This window comes from Medicago truncatula, chromosome 4, assembly GCF_003473485.1.
Source record: "Medicago truncatula cultivar Jemalong A17 chromosome 4, MtrunA17r5.0-ANR, whole genome shotgun sequence".
Lineage (NCBI taxonomy): Eukaryota > Viridiplantae > Streptophyta > Magnoliopsida > Fabales > Fabaceae > Medicago > Medicago truncatula.
The window spans coordinates 45894993-45916913 of record NC_053045.1 but is presented as its reverse complement, the minus strand read 5'-3'; the positions used below and the strand labels follow the sequence as shown (position 1 = coordinate 45916913).

At 31.6% G+C, this 21921-nt stretch overlaps 1 protein-coding gene and 1 pseudogene across 1 annotated transcript; both read right to left on the bottom strand.

Moving 5' to 3' along the window:
- Positions 1 to 373: 373 nt before the first annotated feature.
- Positions 374 to 1578, bottom strand: LOC25493344 (polygalacturonase inhibitor 2-like; annotated as a pseudogene).
- Positions 1579 to 19672: 18094 nt separating this feature from the next.
- Positions 19673 to 21024, bottom strand: LOC25493342 (polygalacturonase inhibitor 2). The gene has a single exon (XM_013601824.3). The coding sequence runs from the start codon at positions 20965 to 20967 to the stop codon at positions 19942 to 19944; it is 1026 nt and encodes a 341-aa protein (XP_013457278.1). The 5' UTR covers positions 20968 to 21024; the 3' UTR covers positions 19673 to 19941.
- Positions 21025 to 21921: the final 897 nt, after the last annotated feature.

The window sequence follows — 21921 nt, the reverse complement described above, 5'->3', positions numbered from 1 at the left end:
TGGAATATGGAAGAGGAAATTTGAATTTCAAACCAATGTGGTTGAACCGTGCAAGTCAAATAACAATAAATGCAATCAACCCAGCATTAACATCTAGCATTGATGTGTGTAATCAAGCGTTAAAAAGCAATCAATGGCTGATATGTTCCAGGCGCCCAAATAGATTGATCTAACGGCCATAATAGTTTGGCGCCTAAAAATCTAGGTTTAGGTTTTGTAAAGTCATTAGCATAGGATTAGATATAAGTATGATTTATAGAGACATAATATGATGCACAGAGGGATTAGTAATTAATTAGCTATCCAAATGACATCAAACATAATATACTTCTCTTATATGGATTTGAACTTAAATAAACTAAGACAGCCATCATTAAAACCGTTCACATAGTTTTGTCATCAGATTCAGATCAAGTCTTGCAAGGTGGAAGAGGAGGGGCAGACAAGCATTTGTTATGAGCGTAACAAGACTCATCAAAGCTTTGTAGTTTTCCACGTTGTGGAATTTTACCACACAGATTATTGTAGCTCACATTAAACTCCTTCAAAAGCTCCAGCTTCGCAAATCCCACAGGTAGCGTACCGTAGATTCTATTGTTACTCAAATCCACCGACTCCAAATTCTTGGACAGCCCAACCTTCCCGATATCAAAAGACAGCAAGTTCCTATGCAACCATATTACATTATTTTCTTTCTTGGACCCGAATAACACGGAAGCATCACCTTCCAACTTGTTCCCTGACAAGTCCAATAACGCCAAGTTCAGCTTTGCTAAAGACGCCGGAATATTCCCGGAGAGGCGGTTTCGCGAAAGAGACAGCCACGAAAAGGATTTTGGGAATGAGCCGTAGGACTCCGGTATTGTACCTTTGAGTTGGTTGCCGTCCAAAGTGATTTCTGTAAGGTTAGGGAGAGAGGAGAGTGTAGTGGGGAGGGGACCAGTTAGTTTGTTGTTGTAGAAGTCGATGCGTAAGAGCGTTTTGATCTGTGAGAGGGTGTTTGGTATCTCGCCGGAGATGTTGGTGTATCTGAGGGTGAGGTACTTAAGTTTTGAGTTTGAAGATGGACGGTGGGAGGATAGTGCCGACAAGGTTGGGGATGTGGGAGAGAGAGAGTAAGGTAAGGAAAGGGAGGTTAGCGATGGAGGGTGGAATTGGAACAGGTTTAGGTAGGTCAAGGTTCTCGAGATCAAGGTTTTCTACTCGGTTGGTTTGTGTGTCTGAGTTGCATGAGACACCTTTCCATTTGTTGTTGCAGCAGTCTGTGTTTGGATCCCATGAAGAGAGTTGGCTAGGGTTGCCAAATTCTTTTTTGATTTGGAGTAGGGTTCTTTTGTCATCTGGGTTGCAGTTTTCTGAGTGTGAAGGAATGAAGTGATTTGTGGTTAGGATTATGAGTAGAAGGTATATGCATGAGGTGAAGTTCATGGTTGATGGTATCATGTGTTTCAATTACTTGTTGCTACTCATTGAGCTTACTTGGGATACGTATATATAGGCAGATATGGTAGTTTTAGGGTGTGGAATACAATGCCTTAATTTGTCCACAATATAGAGAATGCTTTGCTGACCTTAGATATAAATCTTATAAAATCAAGGGCTGAGATTTAAGGTGGACAGCCTATTAGCAGTAATACGTACATAATTGACTAGTAGTACAAATTGTTCTGCTTGTAGTAATGAATTAGAGTAATGTTACTTTCATGAAGGTAAATAGTTACATGTCACATAGTGCTGAAATTCGTTCCCCTCTCATGCCTTGCAAGTCTTGCATAATTGCAGTGAATGATATTTCATTATAAAGAATTCAGCAACCATTGTTAGGACAATCGTGTATTGATCAACTTGTCTTATGGGTTTTGAATATTCGTCTAAAACCCATTTTCTGATGTTGTAATCTTTTAGTTTTTTTTAGGGAGCTTTTACAGTGCAGTCAGGAAACTAATTTTTTTGAAAAAGTTAATTTTGATCTTAATGTTCGATTTATTTTTAAATTGTTGATTGCTGATTAATGATCAATAGTAATTCATCTAGGGCTTATTGATGTGTTTAGCCCTTGCAATTAGGCGGCATTTAAAAATTCGTCCCTGTAATTGCTAATCCTGGCATTTTAACCCTGCAATTGTTAATCGTTTAAAATTTGGTCCTTTGACCAAATTAATCACTGCCACGTCACTAATTTGATGATGTGGCAATCACTGTCACACATGAAATTCCAATTTTGCCCTTAAGAAGAGGACAAAATATTGAAGAAAGAATTGGAAACCCAGGGGTAAATTTGGAATTTCATGTGGCGTGGCAGTGATTAAGTGGGGAGAGAGACGAAATTTTAAACGATTAACAATTGCAGGGTTAAAATGCCAGGATTAGCAATTACAGGGACGAATTTTTAAATGCCGCCTAATTGCAAGGGCTGAACACATCAATAAGCCATTCATCTAGTAATATTTGCAACATCTTGGACTTACATGTACTATTTTATTGTTGGCATTTTTAACGTGCAAACATAGTTGATGATATTATGTGATAGTCTTAAGCGTTACACTTTCTGGGATGTTACACTTAAAACAAGGTATAATAAAATTAAATTAAGTGTAGTCTTGTTAATCTGATGAATTGATAATATTATGGGGACTGAACTTTTGATGGCACCGTACAAACAGTGGGGTGCTATTCACTACACTTTTGATGTTATAGTGTTGACTTCACCAGAAAAGTCATTCTCATGATTTCACCATAGAATTTTCCTTTTTAATGTTGTGAACTATTTTAAAAATCATGTGTCTACAAGCAAGTGGAGTAACTATTTATTAGCTTTTTCCAAATTTTCCTTTCTTGATGTGGTTTGGTTTCTAAAACTCGTAAGGGTATGGTTCTGATAACCCGCAAGGGTCTGGTTACTAACGTATTGGACTCATCCCTCGATCTGAATTCTTACGTGTAGGTTTGAAGCTGGTTGTGTTTGGTGACCTGATTGCTTAGACTCTCTGATGTTTCCAGGTCTGTTGAGATCTGCAGGTTTCAAGTTGTCTCGTTCGCCTACACTCTGGTATTTGGTGCTCGAAAGAGCTTTTATGCTTGCTGCTTAGTTCAGGGAGCTGTTGGCACTTGGATTTTGTTACCGTGTTGACGGTCGATCCATTCGCCTTTTTTAAACCTTAATTATTATTGACAGAGATTTACTTCTCATATTTTTTTGTAACTTGGTTTCACGCCCGTAGGCGGGTTCTCTGGGTTGCGCCTGTGGTTAGTAGATTTTTGTTACGATATATTAAGGTTGATCCACTAGGTCTGTTTTATATCGATGTATTCCCTTTTGGGTTGTACCTGGGTCAGGTTTCATGTCCCCCCAATCTTTGTATCACTCTTTTCATTTATTTATTTTTTCCTTTTGATTAAAAAAAAACAAAAAACTGTATTAGTATTTTCCTATTCAGCCCTTTTTCCATGTTTGTTTTTTCACATTTTCCTTGTCCATGGTGTCTTCATTCACGTGCATCTCTACAATGCAACGTTGCTTTTCCTCCTTTGGTCCCCCACTAGTAATAGAGGAGTGTTCTTTGATGCATTTTTACTTATCTTTGATTTTTGAATTGTTCTTCCAAATTATGTATTTTGTTTGTTAATAAATTAAATTCAACAAGCTACCATACAATGGGCATTACGGTAATTTGTATTATTTTGTCTAGTGCATAATGTCAAGTTGGTGAGGTTTAGCATGGGAAAGGATATTTGTTTTCCATCATGGGAAAGTTGTTTTTGTCCATTAGATTAAGTAAATAACATATATTTATCATAGTTTGTCCACACCATATCTTTCTTTTTCAAACATTGTCTTCAACGGGTTCGGTTATGGTGCATACGGAAATCCTTATGCACCCTGCATAAATTCAGAAATAGTTTATGTGAGTTGTACTCCAAAACCATTAGATGTACTTAATGGTTTCCAGCAGGTGAAAAAAACTAAGGACCTAGAGCCATTGTCATCATTCAGTTTTGGACTGACACAATTGGAGGAGGAGGAAAGAAATGGTTTCTGTGAGTTGTACTCCAAAACCATTTTGTTGTGGAAATGGTTTTTGTGAGTTGTACTCCAAAACCATTAGATGTACTTAATGGTTTTCTTTGATCCAGCAAGGTATAATTGAAAACAGAACCGCTGAAAATCAGTACTCTATAAAGGTACGATGAGCTTCGCCGATGAAATTGGAAACAGAACCACCGGAAAACAGAATCGGAGGAGTTGGAAAACATAATCAGAGGAGTTGGAAACAGAATTGGAAACATAATCGCCGGAGGTGGAGAGATGAGAGGGGGCGGTGAGGTTGAGATTTTCGGAGAAGAAACAGAAATCAGAGGCGTGTGTGCGATCAGATTGTGAAAGTGTGAAGGAAATCAAATGGTTGTGAAGTGTTTATGCATGGTGCATAAGGAAATGACTTATGCACCATAACTTTCCCCGTCTTCAACCTCAATGAGATTGTTCCCTAAAAAAAACCTCCATGAGATTGCAATTGACGGCAGCTTTTTCCCCCTCTCCCAACTGTTTCTAAAATAAGACTTATTCAAAATAATACTCCCTCCGTTCCTTTATAACTGTCACTTTTACATAATTTTTTTGTTTCCAATTAACTGTCACTTTCAAAGTTCAATGTAACTTTAAATGTTGTTTTTCCTATAAAGCCCTTAGTAATTTATTGGAGAGAGAAAAGTATATGAAATATGATATTAAATAATCAATGATATTATAGGCAAAACATAAGTTATTGTATCAAAAGTAGTGAAATACATTTAGTGTCTTGGTTTGTGTAAAAAGTCAAAATGTGACAATTAAAAAGGAACGGAGGTAGTATTATTTACTGATTTATTTAAATCGTTTTAAAAAAAAAAACATCAAAATAAAATTATTCAGAACCATATCTGAGTATTTTTATGAACAAGGTTTAGGTATTTCTTCATCTTCCAACTTCAAATAAATCCACCTCAACAATAAGAAGTGGAAGTCTGTGTTTAAGGGAGAAGGATATGCACTTTTAAGATTGCAGTATATAGTTTTACGTTGTAAAAATTGTTAAAGAAATTGTAAAGTATGAATTTCATTTATGAACACAAACCAAAACTAATCTTCAATTTATAGAAAAATAATGACCCATTTGTCACTAAAAATTGTAGTAAAAAAATAGTTAAGAAAAATACACTAAGCTGTTTGTGAGATTTCTGTGATTCAAATTGTTGGAATAGTATTGTTAAAAAAAATGTTGTTGGAATAACTTTTCCATGGTGGGAAACAATTATCCTTTCCCATGCTAAATCCCACCTGTCAAGTTAGGTTAAATATAATTTTTTTGTTAAACTAGTTACAAACACGTGCTTCACACGGGTTCAATAACGTATTCGATAAAAAAAATCTTCGAAAGAAGAGATGTTAAAACGACGGAACATTGTGATTCATCATAAAATATGTATGGGCTGATTAAGGGAGCATATAATCAATTTATGATATTAGGAATTGACATAATATTTAGGATGAAAACAATTGGAACCAATAAAGGAACCAATGATGTGTGAATTTACATATTATGCAAAATAATAAAAAAAAAAGTGTTGTTGTTATAGAGTTACCAAAAAATGATTGATACCCATATTTACATCAAATGAAATCAAGCAAAGAAGTAGCATCGGTGAGTGAAGATAATCTTGTCTAGGATTAGAGTTAAGGTGATATGTTGAAAGTGCGGATCATGAACACCAAATCTTTATTTGGGAGCGACTTGAACGTGCATATTTTTAGGTGGCTTCTCTAGATCAAAAATTAACTTATCACCTACCTCTAACATATGTTCTCGGCAAAATTTGAACCATTGGCCGCCTAAGTATTTTTTGTAACTTGCTCTCTTTACTGTTATCAAGCGACACTTATACCTTTTTTTGAGCTTGTTTGTCGATGAGTGTGATTGTTTTCCGTGTTCCTTTTAAAAATGTCATTGATATCTCATTTGAAAAGTGCTAGGTACAAAACAAATTGCAGTGTTAATTAGAAGGGGAACTTCTACGGTGCACTCACAAAATGAGGTGTATCGATACTCTTTCTTCATAATTTTATAAATTAACGATCATTTTTTATGAAATAAATAACTATTTGTCAATATTTATATTGTATAGAACATCATTTCATAAGAAAAAACATCATTTCATTGTTTATAAGAATCATAGTAATTTTTTTACATATTATCGTAAAATATAATCAAAGTTATCAATTATGAGTGCTAAAAGTTCAAAAAAAATTAATTTTATTTCGTTAACACTTTTGATGAATAAGATTTAGTTATTATAAATATAAATGATAGAAAATAATATTTTTCTTCAAAAAAATAACTCATTTAACCATTGATTTAAAAAGTGAGTGTACCGGTACATTCAAATATATCGGGTGTACCATAGAACTTGTCAATTAGAAGTTATATATATGTACATTTTTAAAACATTTACCAAAGCATTATAAAGATTTGCTGTAGGAAAAGAGCATGTTTTATTTTGTTCAAGAGATTAGGAAAACAACATTATAATTAACATGATACTAATTGGAACCAATGAAGGAACCAACAATGAACAGATTAACGTTACATAATAGTTAGGTTTATAAAAGAGATTGCAAGTTTCATAGGCTAACCAAAAAGGAATTTTTGCCAATATTTACATCAGACAAAATGAAAAGAACAAATGACATCCCTAAGTTAAGATAGTTTACGACTACAGTACAGAGAGATACGTCAAAATAGTAGAAGTTCAAATAGTTCAACAACAAAGATCTACTTTGGAACAACTCGAATTTGCAAGTTCTTCTGTGACTTTTCGAGATCAAAGATGAGCTTACCACCTTCTTCCATCACTCGTTATCTGCAGAAATTGAATCGCTGCCCATCCAAGTATTTTTCATAGCTTGCTCTATCGGCGGTAATGAGGTGACAGTTATATTGTCTCTGTATCTGGTCATCAATGAGAGTGATTTTTTTGCACTTTCCGTTCAGAATTGTTCTTGACACCTCGTTTGGAAAATGTTATACAGGAAAATAACTGCAATATCAGTCTAATGCATATTTACATGGATAAAAATATTTGGTATCATTAAATGACAGCATGAATAAAAATATTTGTGAGGTTGTGATGATTAAACAATATTGAAATTAAATATATAAGTCATAAAAAGATAATAAAATTCTTTTGAAAAAAAGGTAATAAAATTAAATGAAACGGTTCTAAGAAATAAAATAAAGTTAAATGAAAAGAAAACATATTGAAATATAATATTAAAAAATAAAATAAAAGGTTTCCAGCATAAGTTGAAAAGAGGTGCTTGTGAAATATATTGTCGAGTACCGGTGCATCCAACTGTATTTGGGTTACATTAACATATGATGTAGTTTTCACTATAATATCCGCTAGATAGCTATTTGGCAAACAAGTTGGACTCTCTTCTATCTTGTGAATTTTCTTTATATATAAGTGTCAAGAGTCGAATTTTTGACCACGTACTTAATTTGATAAAATTTCTGACTACTTGGAAGAGTCAAATGCTTATATGCGATATCGATCATTGTCTAATAGAATTTCCTATTCTTCTTTGTTTCATTAGTATTCCATATTATTTATTTCATTTGAGATTTGCACACTTTTTATAATGCAAAATAGAATGTTATTAAAATATCTTTATACTCTAGTTTTGATTTGATAAAATAGAATAGGTTTTTGACACACACAAGTACACATGCATCATATATCATATATATTTACGTTTTTCTCTATTAAATATTGAAGTTTTGTTCTAAGACCTTTGATATAAATGAAATTTGAATCTTTTATTTCCTGGGTTTCTCTAAAATCTGTTCACATGGTAGATTTACAGATTTGAGTGCCATTCTTTTATAAGTTTATGCTAAAATGAGCATTAAATTTTTTAGAAACACATGAACAATTGGTTGAGAATAAGGGTAAGACTGAAGTAGATTATTTTTACAATTAGACTGAAGGAAAAATCAACACATTCCTGTTTAATTTGGATAAAAAAAGTGTTGATTTTATGATAAATAAGTAAATAGTGAGAGTGAGATAGCCAGAAGAAGAATGAATATAGAGGGATTTGAGAAGTCTGATATGGTTGGTGTTTGTCTTTGATGAAAGTCAATGAAACGAAGACAAAAGAGAAATAATCAAGTGTATTTGGTTTAGCGTGTGTTTAATCAATTTAATGGTTATAAAAGGTCATGCACTTATTTCTATTGATTGCCAATAGAGTTTTCACTTTGCTATAAGCTAGCATGATAGCTGATAATCTAGCTGATAATTTAGTTGATAGTTAAAAAGTTAGTTTATAGTTGATGGCTGAAAGGTGATAGCTTATAGCTGATAAAGTTCACTTATTAAAATTAATGTGTTTGGTAAAGTTGATGGTTGAAGTTGCTAGTAAATATAAAATGACATAAAAGTACATATCTATTTTATTTATTTATAAACAATTTCACTTAATATATTTATTTTTAAATATTTTAATTATTTTCATCTTTAAAATGGTAAATGTGGTATTAAATTAAATTGTGATTTTTGTGTAATTAAACATTTTAACTTTGATATAATATATCTTTTTTAAAAGAACTTTCATATAATATATCTTTTTATTTTTTGAAAATTATATAGTTTTATTTGAAATTATAAATAGTATATAAACTAATAAAATGCAAGAGGATCTATATATAAAAGGAAAAAAGAAAGTGCATGGCTGTTCAGCAAAGAAGAAGAAACAAATGGCAGTTACTTTGATAACGTGGGTTTAGTGCTCACTTGTTTAAAAATAATAATAATAATAAATAAATAAAGGTTAAAAATGGAAGAAAATATAAAAAGCTAAAAGTTAAAAGTTAAAAAGCTACTTGAATTAGTTTCTTAAAAAACGCTATAAATTAGTAAGAAAAACTTTTTACCAAACACATCTCATTCTATCAAAACAAACTTATAAACTAGTCCAACAAGCTATAAGCTAACTTTTTTATGTTACCACAGCCTTAAAGAAAAATATTATGCTCATGCCATGTGATCTTATGTTTTTAACTAAAAACCAACATAGGACGTTTATATTTGGATTCCTGACATTATAGTACTGCTTGTTTTTATTGTCTAAACAATGTAATTGATTGACCCATATTATGGGAATTTCTTCTGTCATAGACTTATGGGTTGTTACCAATCCTTTTCAGTTTCATTTGCTTCTTGCTTTGAAGCTTCTTTTTTTTATTCTATCAGGAATAAAGAAAGGATTTCGAGCGGGACTTATCGTTGCATGCATTAACTAGTACGGGTTCACCAGAGAAGATGCATTGCATTGCACTAGATCTAAAACTAAAGTACAATCTAATATATCTATGTATTGCGTAAAAAAAAGTACCATCAAGTATTGATCAACTTGTTTGGTGAGTTTTCAATATTTGTCAAAAATCCATTTTCTCATGTTGTATTCTTTTTGTTATTTTATAAATGCTGAGAAAATTCTAGAGAGAAGAAAATATAAAAGTCATAAACAGTAAAAATATATCATGTTAATTTAAAATAATTAAATGTATAATATTTGTAAGAGTCAAAATATTGAAACTCCAACCACTTGATTAAGGTGATCGATTCCCTTACTCCTTTTAATAACCAAATGTTCATATGTGATGGTTATCTTATAGAACTTCCTTTATTTTGCCATTCTTTTGAATGCACACACTAATTATTGGATAAGTTATTATTAATCATCTGAAAATCAACCGTACTAAAATCCAAGCGAAAATTTGAGCATCGTTGGATCCTCCTCACTCATCTAAATGACTAAATCAAATTTATTTGTCAATGCCTTAAAGATGTCATTCAAATGACTCCATAATCCATTTCCTTTGACATACATTATAAACTATCCAACCCGTCTTTCCGCTCTTTTTATTGCGCTTACACGTGTAGATTAACGATATTATATAGAAATTTACGTGTAAATTACAAACGATGTTTCATATAAATAAAATTATAAGTATAGATATTTGTTACTTTTAAATATAACAAATTCAACAAACCATATTTATCTTTTTCAATGACAACAATAATATAATAAATTTAACAAAAATTCTTATCTTTTTTAATAACAACAACAATATAACATTATTCTCCAAAAAAAAAATATAACATTATTTATAGGAAAATTTGTTCAAGGGTATAATTGAAATAACAAAAAATTCAGCCCAAAATCTCATATTCTCTTTATATATAACTAGCGGAAAGACGAGCACGGTAGTGCCCGTTTGTCCGCTCTTTCTACTGCTCTAACGCATGTGATTATTTTATTATTTTGTTTGTATGATTTTGATTAGATTTTAAAATATTAATGAAAATTATTGATATATTGATTTATAAACAAAATATTGCCAAGGCATATAACAAAATTATTTATGAACTCAACATATTTTAGTTCGACTGCATATAAAATAAAGATAAAATAATGATCTTTTATTGTTTATTCTAATAGTAATTAGTAACATCGTAAGATAAAATACAAAATAATTTTCATTAGCTGTGTCCTCCATATCCTCATCTTGTATTTGTGCATCTTCAAAATTTTCATTAATTGTGTCATCCATATCCACATTTTGTATTTGTGCATCTCAAAAAATTTCATTAATTGTGTCTTCCATATCCACATCTTATATTTTTCATTAACTGTGTCCCCCATATCCTCATTTTGTATTTGTGCATCTCCAAAATTTTCATTAATTGTGTCTTCCATATCCACATCTTGTATTAGTGCATCTTCAAAAATTTCATCAACTTCTACATTATCTGCAACCAAAGTGATATTATAATTTATGACATAACAAATGTAAATATTTGATATATTCTACCAAAGCATTGGAGTTACCATATTTTGGTTCTTAATATTCTTGTTCATCATGTTCTGATTCATTATCATGAGTTCCTTGAAAAGTTGATGCATTATTAAGATCTGGTAGTTAAAATAAATATATAAGAATATTTATGACAAAAAAAAAGGCTGACAATATAAAAATAAATAATAGTAATTATTAAATATGTGTAAAAATATATAATTTTGTTTTCATCACTAACCAAGTGTTAGGTCATCAATATGTATGGTACTTAATTCTGCTTCGTTGTCATGGGTTCCTTGGAAGTGTATATTTAAAAAATTCATATCTGTGAAAATTTGATAGGGCACGTTGGCTCAACGATATCATTAGTGCATGATATTTCAACTTCATTTCCTTTTTCTTTTTCTTTTCGGCATTTATAATTTTCTCGTCTTTGAAGGAGTCGTTGTTGTGTTTGCTCGTTGTCCATTCTCTGTTTTCTTTTCCTTTCATATTTTGTCCTTACTTTCTGGTGATCCTCCCTCGATAGTTGACTTTTTCTATTTCCCATTTTTCTAATAAGAACCATCAAAATTAAAAGATTAATGATTTATAATGAAAGAGATTTTCGTTGTTTATTTTGTAGGGGTAATAATGAAAGAGTTAGTACAAGTACCATGCATATATTTAATTTTTTTAACAAAAGAAGACATGAATTTTTAACATTTTTTATCAATGTATGACTGTGATATTTGTTCAAATAGCGACATTCATCATTGCTCCATTTAGGTGTACTCTATTTATCCAATTTCAAGTCATAGATATGTGACATGTCGCTAAAATAAATTTAAGTGTTAAGATTAAATAGAATGTGGGAGCTAATGTAAATGTGAGATTGTTCCGGGGCTATGCTACAACATCAACAGTGAAGGAAGACCATTTTAAAATATTGGAGGTCCTTATCAATGGTGGGGTGTCACAACTTGCATGTGAAGAGGACAACCATTGCTTACTAAACTAACTAAAAAAAAAAAAAAAAAAACTAGAGTGGGGAAACAAAGATCACATAGAAAATATTAAGGAGTTGAGTGATAGAGTTTTCAATGTCATCATCGGCACCTACGTTGCTGAAGCTATATTGCCTGTATTAAACAAAATAATGATTTATTTAATAATTTTTAAAAAAATAACAACGGTTCTATTTATATAAAAAAAAAAAAATCATACTATCATAGTTTGTATAAGCAATTATACCAGCAAAGTCAAATAATCCTTGAAATTAATCGCAAACAATTTGAATCATAATCACTTATAAACCAGCAAAGTCAAATAATTCATAAAATTAATCGACTTTGATTAGTTGTAACATGAAAGAAAAAGAAAAAAAACTTACAGATTAATTCTGAATTTTGATACAATGCGGGAACGAACTATGAACTGTGAGAACCCTACTTACTAATATTTATTTAATATAGTGCTAAAAAATCTTTTTTCTAAAATATTTTGAGTCCTAATCTTTTTTTAGATGATTTAAAACCCAATCTTTAACAATGTTTTTTGCTCACGTTTGTTACTAATCTTTTTTTAGAGGATTTAAAGTCCAATCACATTATTTTTTCTGACGTTTGTTACTAATCTGTTTTTTATAGGATTTAAAGTCCAACCTTTTTGCTCATGTTTGTTACTAATTTTTTTTTTAGAGGATTTAAAGTCCAATCTTTAACAATATTTTTTGCTCACATTTGTTACTAATATTTATTTTAGAGGATTTAAAGTTCAATCTTTAACATTATTTTTTTTCTCATGTTAGTTAGTAATATTTTTTTTAGAGGATTTAAAGTCCAATCTTTAACAATATTTTTTGCTCACGTTTGTTACTAATCTTTTTTTAGATGATTCAAAGTTCAATCTTTACCATTATTTTTTGCTCACGTTTGTTATAATTGACCAATGGCTAAGGAAAAGTAACTTATATTAATAAAATAAAATAAAAAAATAATATGGAAATACTGTTTTTTTGTGTAAGGGATATGAAAATACTTGGCAATCTTTGTCGGTTGTATTGAGGGGAACAACACACATGTACAACATTTTTTTTAGGGGAACACAAATGTACAACATTAAAGCGGCTGATAAAAAAGTAATATGAATTTTTGTTCTATGCTAGTTTTTTGTGAGTTTGATCTGTGGTTACAGAGGTAAAATAGGGTTAACGGGGATGATTAGTGACATGGATTAGTAATCCATGTGTTATTTTATAATTGACTAACAGTAAGAACAGTTCATAAGGAATTGTGCGTAAGTTTTCTCCTTAAATTAAATTTATTGTTATATATTTGTTACATGTGTTATTTGTATTTAAAATAAAATTAAAATTTAAAATTAAGGGTATTTTTGAAAAGAAAATTCCAACCCAAAAGTGTGTTGAAAGGGACAGTTTTCTTTATATATAGTATAGATATATATGTTACAATACTATACAAATAATTATAATAAATAATTATATTTATTGAAGAAAAAAAATCAATTTTTAATTTGTATTTTAATTTCTAGAAACAAACGACTAAACCCTAAAAACCATCTTGTAAAGCATGGAAGTAGGGATGGCAATTGGACCCAGACCCAATGGGTACTCGCAAAAAATACCTATAATGGGTAGGGTAAAACCCCGTTTTTATGGGTATGGGCACGGGTACGGGTAATACCCACAAAATTAAATGGATATGGGCACGAGTAAGGGTACTATACTGCCCAGACCCGCAACCCCGCATACACATATTTATATAATATCATAAATTATTTATTTATTTTTTATGTATAATTAATTTATTTATTTAACTATTTAAGCCTAAACCTAAACTTAAACCAAACAACTGTTTAATACAATAACAACTCCATCATGCCGGTGTATGATTTTTTAGGGATATTTTGGATGTTTTCTATTTGACTAAACACCACGATTCATATTATTTTATGAGTTAATTTTAAAAAATTGGGATCGTAGTTTTATTTCATTTGTGATGTTTTTTTTTTTGTTTTTTCATAGTTAAAGTTCAGATAATGGATGCGGGTATGGGCACTTAGGTACCCATAAGGTATGGGGAAGGAGACTAAAGTTGTTGCCCACGTGGGTACGGGTACGAGTATTTTTTTATAAATGCGGGTATGGAGACGGACACTGTAGTACCCTACCCATTGCCATCCCTATATGGAAGGCCTCCAATTTATAAAATTATAATAAATAATTATATTTATTGAAAAAAAATCAATTTTTAATTTGTATTCTAATTTCTAGAAACAAACTTCTAAACCCTAAAAACCATCTTGTAAAGCATGGAAGGCCTTCAATTTATAAAAATACTTTCAGGGGTCATGTTATATCCAACATATCGGACTTTCAATAAGTATTGTTCAAAAGTTAAACATTGTGTTGTAGCCAGATCAAAGGTGGGTTAGTGTGAATATGTAATCAAAATTTGATGAACTTAGATTTTCAATATTATGATTATCTAGACAGCAAACTCCAATACCAAAACCTATAGATATTTTTTTTTGCTATTAAAAAAAACCTATAGATTATTTAACCACAAAATAATGTACCATGTCGTAACGGTAATTTGCATTGTGAAAGTTGACATCACCTAGCATCTGTGATATCTTTTCGTCAAGTTTCTCCTCTGATCATAGATTAAACCAGCTTGTAGTTGACTTGGCAGAATATACAATAATTAAATGACAAAAAAGAAATTAAATAGAAGTATATAACACATAGGTATTATTGATTAAACTAAAACTTTAAAACCTGTTGTCACCACCTTCTACCATTATTGGATGGTCCTTCTCTTGATTTTGCTCAATCGCTCCCACCCGTTGGTACTTCCATCGGTCTTTATTATAAGAAACATATCACTTTTCAATGAATCTAGAAAGCAAATAGTTTCTTATAGATCGCTTAATAAAAAGTGATAAGTTTTTTATAATAGAGACCAAAGGAAAAAAAAATTCTTTCAAGTTTGTCTCCTAGATTTATTTATGCTTTTACTCTCCTCAGTGGTACTTATAGGGTTTGGGGCCAATGTTTGTTTCATTGGTAACTTGGGGCCAAAAGTTCGGAATTCTGCTCTTTACTCAACAGTTTTTGCTCATTCTCAACTGAACTGATCAAAATACCCTTACGCATGTTAACTCACGCTAGTGTTAAATCAGCGTGACTTAATTCACGCTGCGTGAGTTAACTCATGCAGAGATTTACACTGAGATTTACACTAGCGTGAGTTAACTCCGTAATAGTGCATACTTTTATCTATCAGGCTTTTCAGGTTTCATTCCCAACTCTACTGATATCCTCTTGGCAGAATTCACAACTATTTACCATGGGTTGAGTAATGCTATTGAAATGGGCATGGATGATTTGGTATGTAATTCTGACTCTCTACTCTACATCAATCTCATCTTTGTTAACATGTCGCTGTTTCATACCTATGCTGTGTTAATTCAAGATATTAAGGACATGTTAGACAACCGTAATTACTCCCACTGGCATACTCTCAGAGAGAGGGAAACCAAATATGCTGACTACCTGGCTAAACTAGGAGCTTCCTCAGATGTGAAGATCATCACCCACTCCTCGCCTCAAGTCAACCTCCTTCCCTTGCTAAGGATCGACGCATGGGGAATTTTCTTTTTTAGGCCCTAGTTTTCTTTTCTTTTTTATGTTCTTTTTATTCTTTTTTTTAGCCTTGTAACAAAAATAAAAGATGCTAGAAATAAAAGTTTAATATATATTGCAATAGTCTCACTCGATGAAAATGACGGAAAAAAATATACACAATAAATGAGTAAATAGTCAATTTTCCCCCTGAAATTGTAAGTTTCATCAATTATCCCCCTGAAATTAACAAAATTTCAATTACCCCCCTGAAATTTCACAACGTTAGTCAATTTACCCCCTCCGTCAAATTTTTCTGTTAGTGAACATGACGTTTTGCAAATACCCCCCTGAAGTTTTGCACTTATGTGCAAAATGCCCCCCAAACTTAAAAATTTATATTATTTTTTTCTTAAAAACAAACAATTAATAGTTAAATATTAAAACTAACTATTAATTTTGGAATTTGGAAAAACTACATGCATATATACATCAAAATAGGTTCCAAAATGGGAAAAAATATGTATTTTTTAAAGTGACAATAATAGGATGATTTGTGGATTAATATTGGGGGTTGTGTAGTTTAAATGGTTTGAGCAAATTGTTGAAGGAGTTGGAGGAGTTAAAAGACTAAGGTAGTGAAGGAGAAAATATAAATTTAAATCCGATTATTAATTTGTTTATAAACCTCTAAAAATAATAATTTGTCTATTAGAAATAACCATTATTGTCACTTTAAAAATACACATTTTTCCCTATTTTGATGTATATATCTATGTAGTTTTTCCAAACTCCAAAATTAATAGTTAGCTTTAATATTTAACTATTAATTGTTTGTTTTTAAGAAAAAAATAATATAAATTTTTAAGTTTGGGGGGCATTTTGCACATAAGTGCAAAACTTCAGGGGGTATTTGCAAAACGTCATGTTCACTAACAGAAAAATTTGACGGAGGGGGTAAATTGACTAATGTTGTGAAATTTCAGGGGGTAATTGATGAAACTTACAATTTCAGGGGGGAAATTGACTATTTACTCAAATAAATAAATCATAAAAGTTTGAAAAATTTACTATTCTTTTTCTACTACACATACAACCCTCCTAAAATTTACTATTCTTTGTCCCCTTGAGTTTGACTCAGTTGGCAGGGACATTCATTGTTATATGCAGGGTCTGGGGTTCGAACCCCAGACACCCCACTTATTCACCTTAAAAAGGATGAATTCTAGCCACTAAACTGCTTGACAAAAATAAAATAAAAAATTTCACACGCTTACATAAGGGATTGTACATATGACATCTGTTTAAGTAAGTCATACAACAGTTTTTTTTTTTTTTTTTTTTTCATTATGGAATTGAAAGGTTAAAAAAATCTTGAAAGGTTGGCACTCAAAGTAAGCACACAATAAAACATTAAAAGGGTTCATAAAAAGACATAAAACCAGAAAAGGGGTGCTCCCTTTCAGTTTTTTTATAACAACTTTTATAGCGGAAAGAAGATTGATGAGAGAAATGATCTTGCAAGAATTACCTTTGTACAATTATGTACAAAGTGTAACCTAGACATATGAAATAAAAGGCAATTATTTTGTAACATGACAATGGATGTCAATTAATATGTAATGGAAAAGAGCTGTGCTATTTGAACATCTATATATGTGATAATTTTTGTTACAACCAAAATTTTACAAAGAAAATGAGGTATTGACACAAAAATCAAAGCAATAGAGAGAGAAAGTAAAAAGATAATGTGAGTATGAGAGAAAGTTGTCACAAAAGTTGTAAAAAATGGTTGTTCAAATATCATTTCTCAATGGAAATACATAAGACCATCCACAACAGAGCACCCCATATTGGGTGTTTAAATGGGTCATCTATGTCCACATCATTAATTTTACGATAATACTTAATAAGCACCAATTTTCTTCAACCCAGCATCTCAAAAGAAATTATAAAATATGTCCCACAAAAACTTTGTATCATTTCATTTCAACAAAATTTATTCATTTTACAAAAACTTATTAAATGAGACCCAAAAAAATGAAGAGAGAGAGTGCTTCCGTAGCCACCCTCCTCGATTAGCAACCATATATTATACTCCACAATGAGGATGTCTATTTAATGTGGTGCTAAATAGAAGAAGCATCCACCATTGTGGATGGTCTAAGAGATATGTAGGAGGGCGAAATTGAAAAGAGGTGGCCAAAAATAGAGGGCAAAATCATATCGACTATCGTATATACGTGACAATTTTCTTCTGCATATATAAGCGCATATAAAATCATCAATGAATGCGGTGTAAATATTTAATGGTGTTTTAAATATAAAATGAAAATTTATTTAACAAAAACACTACATTAATGTTGATATTTTAAAAATAGTCATGAGTTTTCAAAATTTTATTATATCAACTTTCTCTTATATATATGTGTGTGCGCGCGCGTAAAAATTTGTTAATACAAGCAACGAGTGCGATGCATATTAAAAATCTGCAACGAATGCGATGCATATTAGATCCATAATAATATATGAGGCACAAGGATTAGTAATTTATAATCCAAAATTACATCAACACACGGCACTTCTCTTATACGGATTTTAACTTAAACCGCCATTTTTATTTAAAACTAAATAAAACAGGTCACATGGTTTTGTCATATTCAATTCAAGTCTTGCAAGGTGGAAGAGGAGAGCCACACAAACACCTATTATGAGCATAAACAAGACTTATCAAAGCTTTGCAGTTTTCCACCTACTGGAATCTCCCCACACAAATTATTATTGCTCACATTAAACTCCTTCAAAAGTTTCAGCTTCGTCCCTATGTTTTGTTTCGTTACTAGTTTAAGTCTTTTCTGTTAACGTTTTTTTTAGAGAAACTAATAAAAAAGACTAAAACTAATAACAAAGCAAAACATAGGGGACCAAATTGATACAAATTATAGTTAAGGGACCAAATTGAAACAATCATTTTAATTAAGGGATCAGGTGATTGAATAAACCAGAATTCTATTGTGACTTAAAACTTAATGACACTTGAGTTAAACTATTTCATTACAATCTATATCTAGAACTAGAACAACAACTATGTTCCACATATGGCGCACTTTCCACCAAAACAACTATTTCATGAACACCTTATCCATTTATTCTACACTTTGGATAGGCTCTACGTTTCCACCTTCTTTCCTTGTTTTGTATGAAGATGCTTCATATCCGAGTTGTAAAATGGATGGATAAAGATATAGGGGGTGTTTGTTTCAAGGTTAAGAATGATATTCCCATGAATACATGGTTACGGAATGATTATACCCATGTTTGTTATGAGGTTGAGAAAAAATATTCATGGGTATAAAGGTTCCTTGGAATGGAGTAACTTCCCATAACTTCCATTATTCCTATGAATTTATTCCCATGTAAAGAGATGAGAATGTGCATTCCCATGATATTATACATATATTCTAAAAAAAAAATGTAACTTTCAATTTTTCCAGAAATATCAAGTTATTTGCCAAACATTTTTTTTAACAAATACCCAAGAATCAAATTTTCATATTTTCATTCCCGGATAAATTATTCCTGAGATTAATTTGTGTTTCCCAAAAACAAACGTCCCCATAAACATCACCATATTATTTTTAGAGTAATGTCTCATGAACATCCATCTACTTCATTATACACTTCATATGGGACCCACATTCATACCTCGAAAAATAAAATAAGATGGTGTCCACCAAACATTGCTCTAGTTTTAATCAATAGTATTTGACTTTTTTTTTTTGGTTACATAGTATTTGACTTTTAAACACAAGCCAATTGCCTTTTTGACAAAACAAGTCAAATTGCTTTTGGTTACACTTCTATTTTCATTGAATTGCTGCTTGACTGTCTTATGTAACGACCATTATTTTCTCTTATTCTTTTTTTCTTTCATTATTGCTATTGATTATCAAAAGTCGCTATCTTTTTTTATCATCTAATTTAGCATCTAAAAATTTATCTCTTAAGACAAGTAAGTGAAATGTTTGGGGTTCAAATTTCAACTCATATATATATATTATGTCATATCCCTAACAACTAAATCAATATCACATAAACTCAAAAATCCTATTTAACACTTGGTATATTTCTTTAAAAAAGACACACAGTATATTTTTCCAATACATTTATTATTTGGAAAATGTTTTTGGGTACACCCCACTGAAAATGAGATGCATACACCTAGAGATAAAGGAAAATTAAATAATGTGATAGACTGATTATTTGATGGAACTAGAATGATAAAAAGTGGTGGTGTTCAAAATTCAAATATCATGCTCCTTATTCTTATGGATTGAAATTTAGGAAGGCCGGTATCTTTATTTAAAACTTATAAATAATAGGAGGATATAACTCTGTGATCCATTGAATTCAAGTCTTGCAGGCGGGAAGAGGAGAACCACACAAGCACTTGTTATGCTCATAACTAGTCTCATAAAACCGTACCAAGTTACCACCTTGTGGAATTTGACCACACAATTTATTGTAGCCTACATAGAAAAAATTCAGCAACTTCAGCTCCGTTAGTCCCTCCGGTAGTGTACCATAGATTTTATTGTTCCTCAAATCCAACTTACCCAAATTCTTCGGCAACTCAACTTTCCCAAAATCAAAAGCAAATGAATTCATCGCTAACACTAAATCAGAAGTCTGTTTCGTCGAGCCAAAGAACATTGAAGCATCACCCTTAAACGCGTTCCATGACAAGTCCAAAATCTGCAAATTCAGCTTCCCCAGAGACGCTGGAATCTTCCCGGAGAGACGGTTTCGCGACAGATCCAACCCTACAAAAGATTTCGGGAATGAGCCGTATGACTTCGGTATTGCTCCTGTTAGCTGGTTTCTATAGAAGAAGATTCCAGCGAGGTTAGGTAGAGTTGAGAGTGATGCGGGGAGGGGACCAGTGAGTTTGTTGTCGCTGATGTCGATGGTTACTAGGGTTTTGATCTCTGAGAGAGTGTTAGGTATCTCGCCGGAGATGTTGGTTTGGATGATGTAGATGGAATTGAGTTTGGTGAGGTTGGATATGGAGGGAGGGATAGTTCCGACGAGGTTGGGTGTGTTCATGAGAGTGAGGTATAAGAGGAAAGGGAGGTTGAATATGGAGGGTGGAATTGGAACAGGGTGAGGAAGGTCGAGGTCCTGGAGATCAAGGGTGCTGACACGGTAGGTTTGTTTGTCGCAAAAAACACCATACCATGTTCCGTTGCAGCAGTCGGTAGTTGAATCCCATGAAGAGAGTTTGGTTGGGTTGCCAAATTGTTTTTTGATTTGAAAGAGGGTTTTTTTGTCATGTGGATTGCATTGTTCTGAGAGTGAAGGAATGAAAAGATGTGTGGTTAGGATTAGGAGGAGAAGTAATATGCATGAGGGAAACTTCATTGTTGATGATATCATGTCAATGTGATTCAATTACTTGTTGGTGGGACTGGGATGGATATTTTATAGGCTTGTATTGTATGTGTAGTAGCTATGAGAATAAGAGGTTGCGTTACTGAATATCTTTTGTGACAGCTAGTATATTTTATTGTCAAACATTTCTTGATATTCCAGTCAACTCACACGTTAATATGGTACAACGTTAATGCCATTGTCAACATAATAATTAATGGGTAGAGGTAGCTATGCTTGTTGGACTCAATGGAACCACAAAAAGTATCTCTAAGGAAATCAGGTTTTTGTTCTATTTATTGAAAATTAAAAAAGTATTCTTTTCGATGCTTTCAGTTTGCTTGCATCTACTTTTGTACGATAACAAAAATACCTACACTTGTGACATATCTCGTTATCTTGTTTTGAATTATAATTTGAGTTGCCTTGCAACCATAGATATCAAGAGCATATACATCTAAGACACCTTATTAACAGGTATAAATTGTGACATATCTCGTTATCTTGTTTGGAATTATAATTTGAGTTACCTTGCAACCATAGATATTAAGAGCATATACCTTGCAACCATAGATATCAAGAGCATATACATCTAAGACACCTTCATTATTGACAGGTATAAATAGATTTCATTTAATATTTTATATTATTGGTCTTGCTAACAAATGTCTGGTTAAAAAATCTATAAATAGAAGATTTGTTTTGAAAATATAAATTTTGATTTTTGATTAAGTAATTACATTACTTTTAATAAAAAGTTACTTGTTTTGATTGTTTAACTGATGTCATGAGGGCACCGTTTAGCATTCTCCTTGTATTATTTTACACTTCCTAATTATATTAGGATGGTTTTATATAAGCATTGTTGCCAGCAACTGTAAGCAAGTGTTTTTGGTTGAGATTTTTCATATCACTCAAATTGTGATAGATTGATTACTTATGCCATTCAGACCATTAGCA

Coding starts and splice junctions, on each gene's coding strand:
- LOC25493342 (XM_013601824.3), bottom strand. CDS start 20,967: ATGATATCATCAACAATGAAGTTTCCCTCATGCATATTACTTCTCCTC.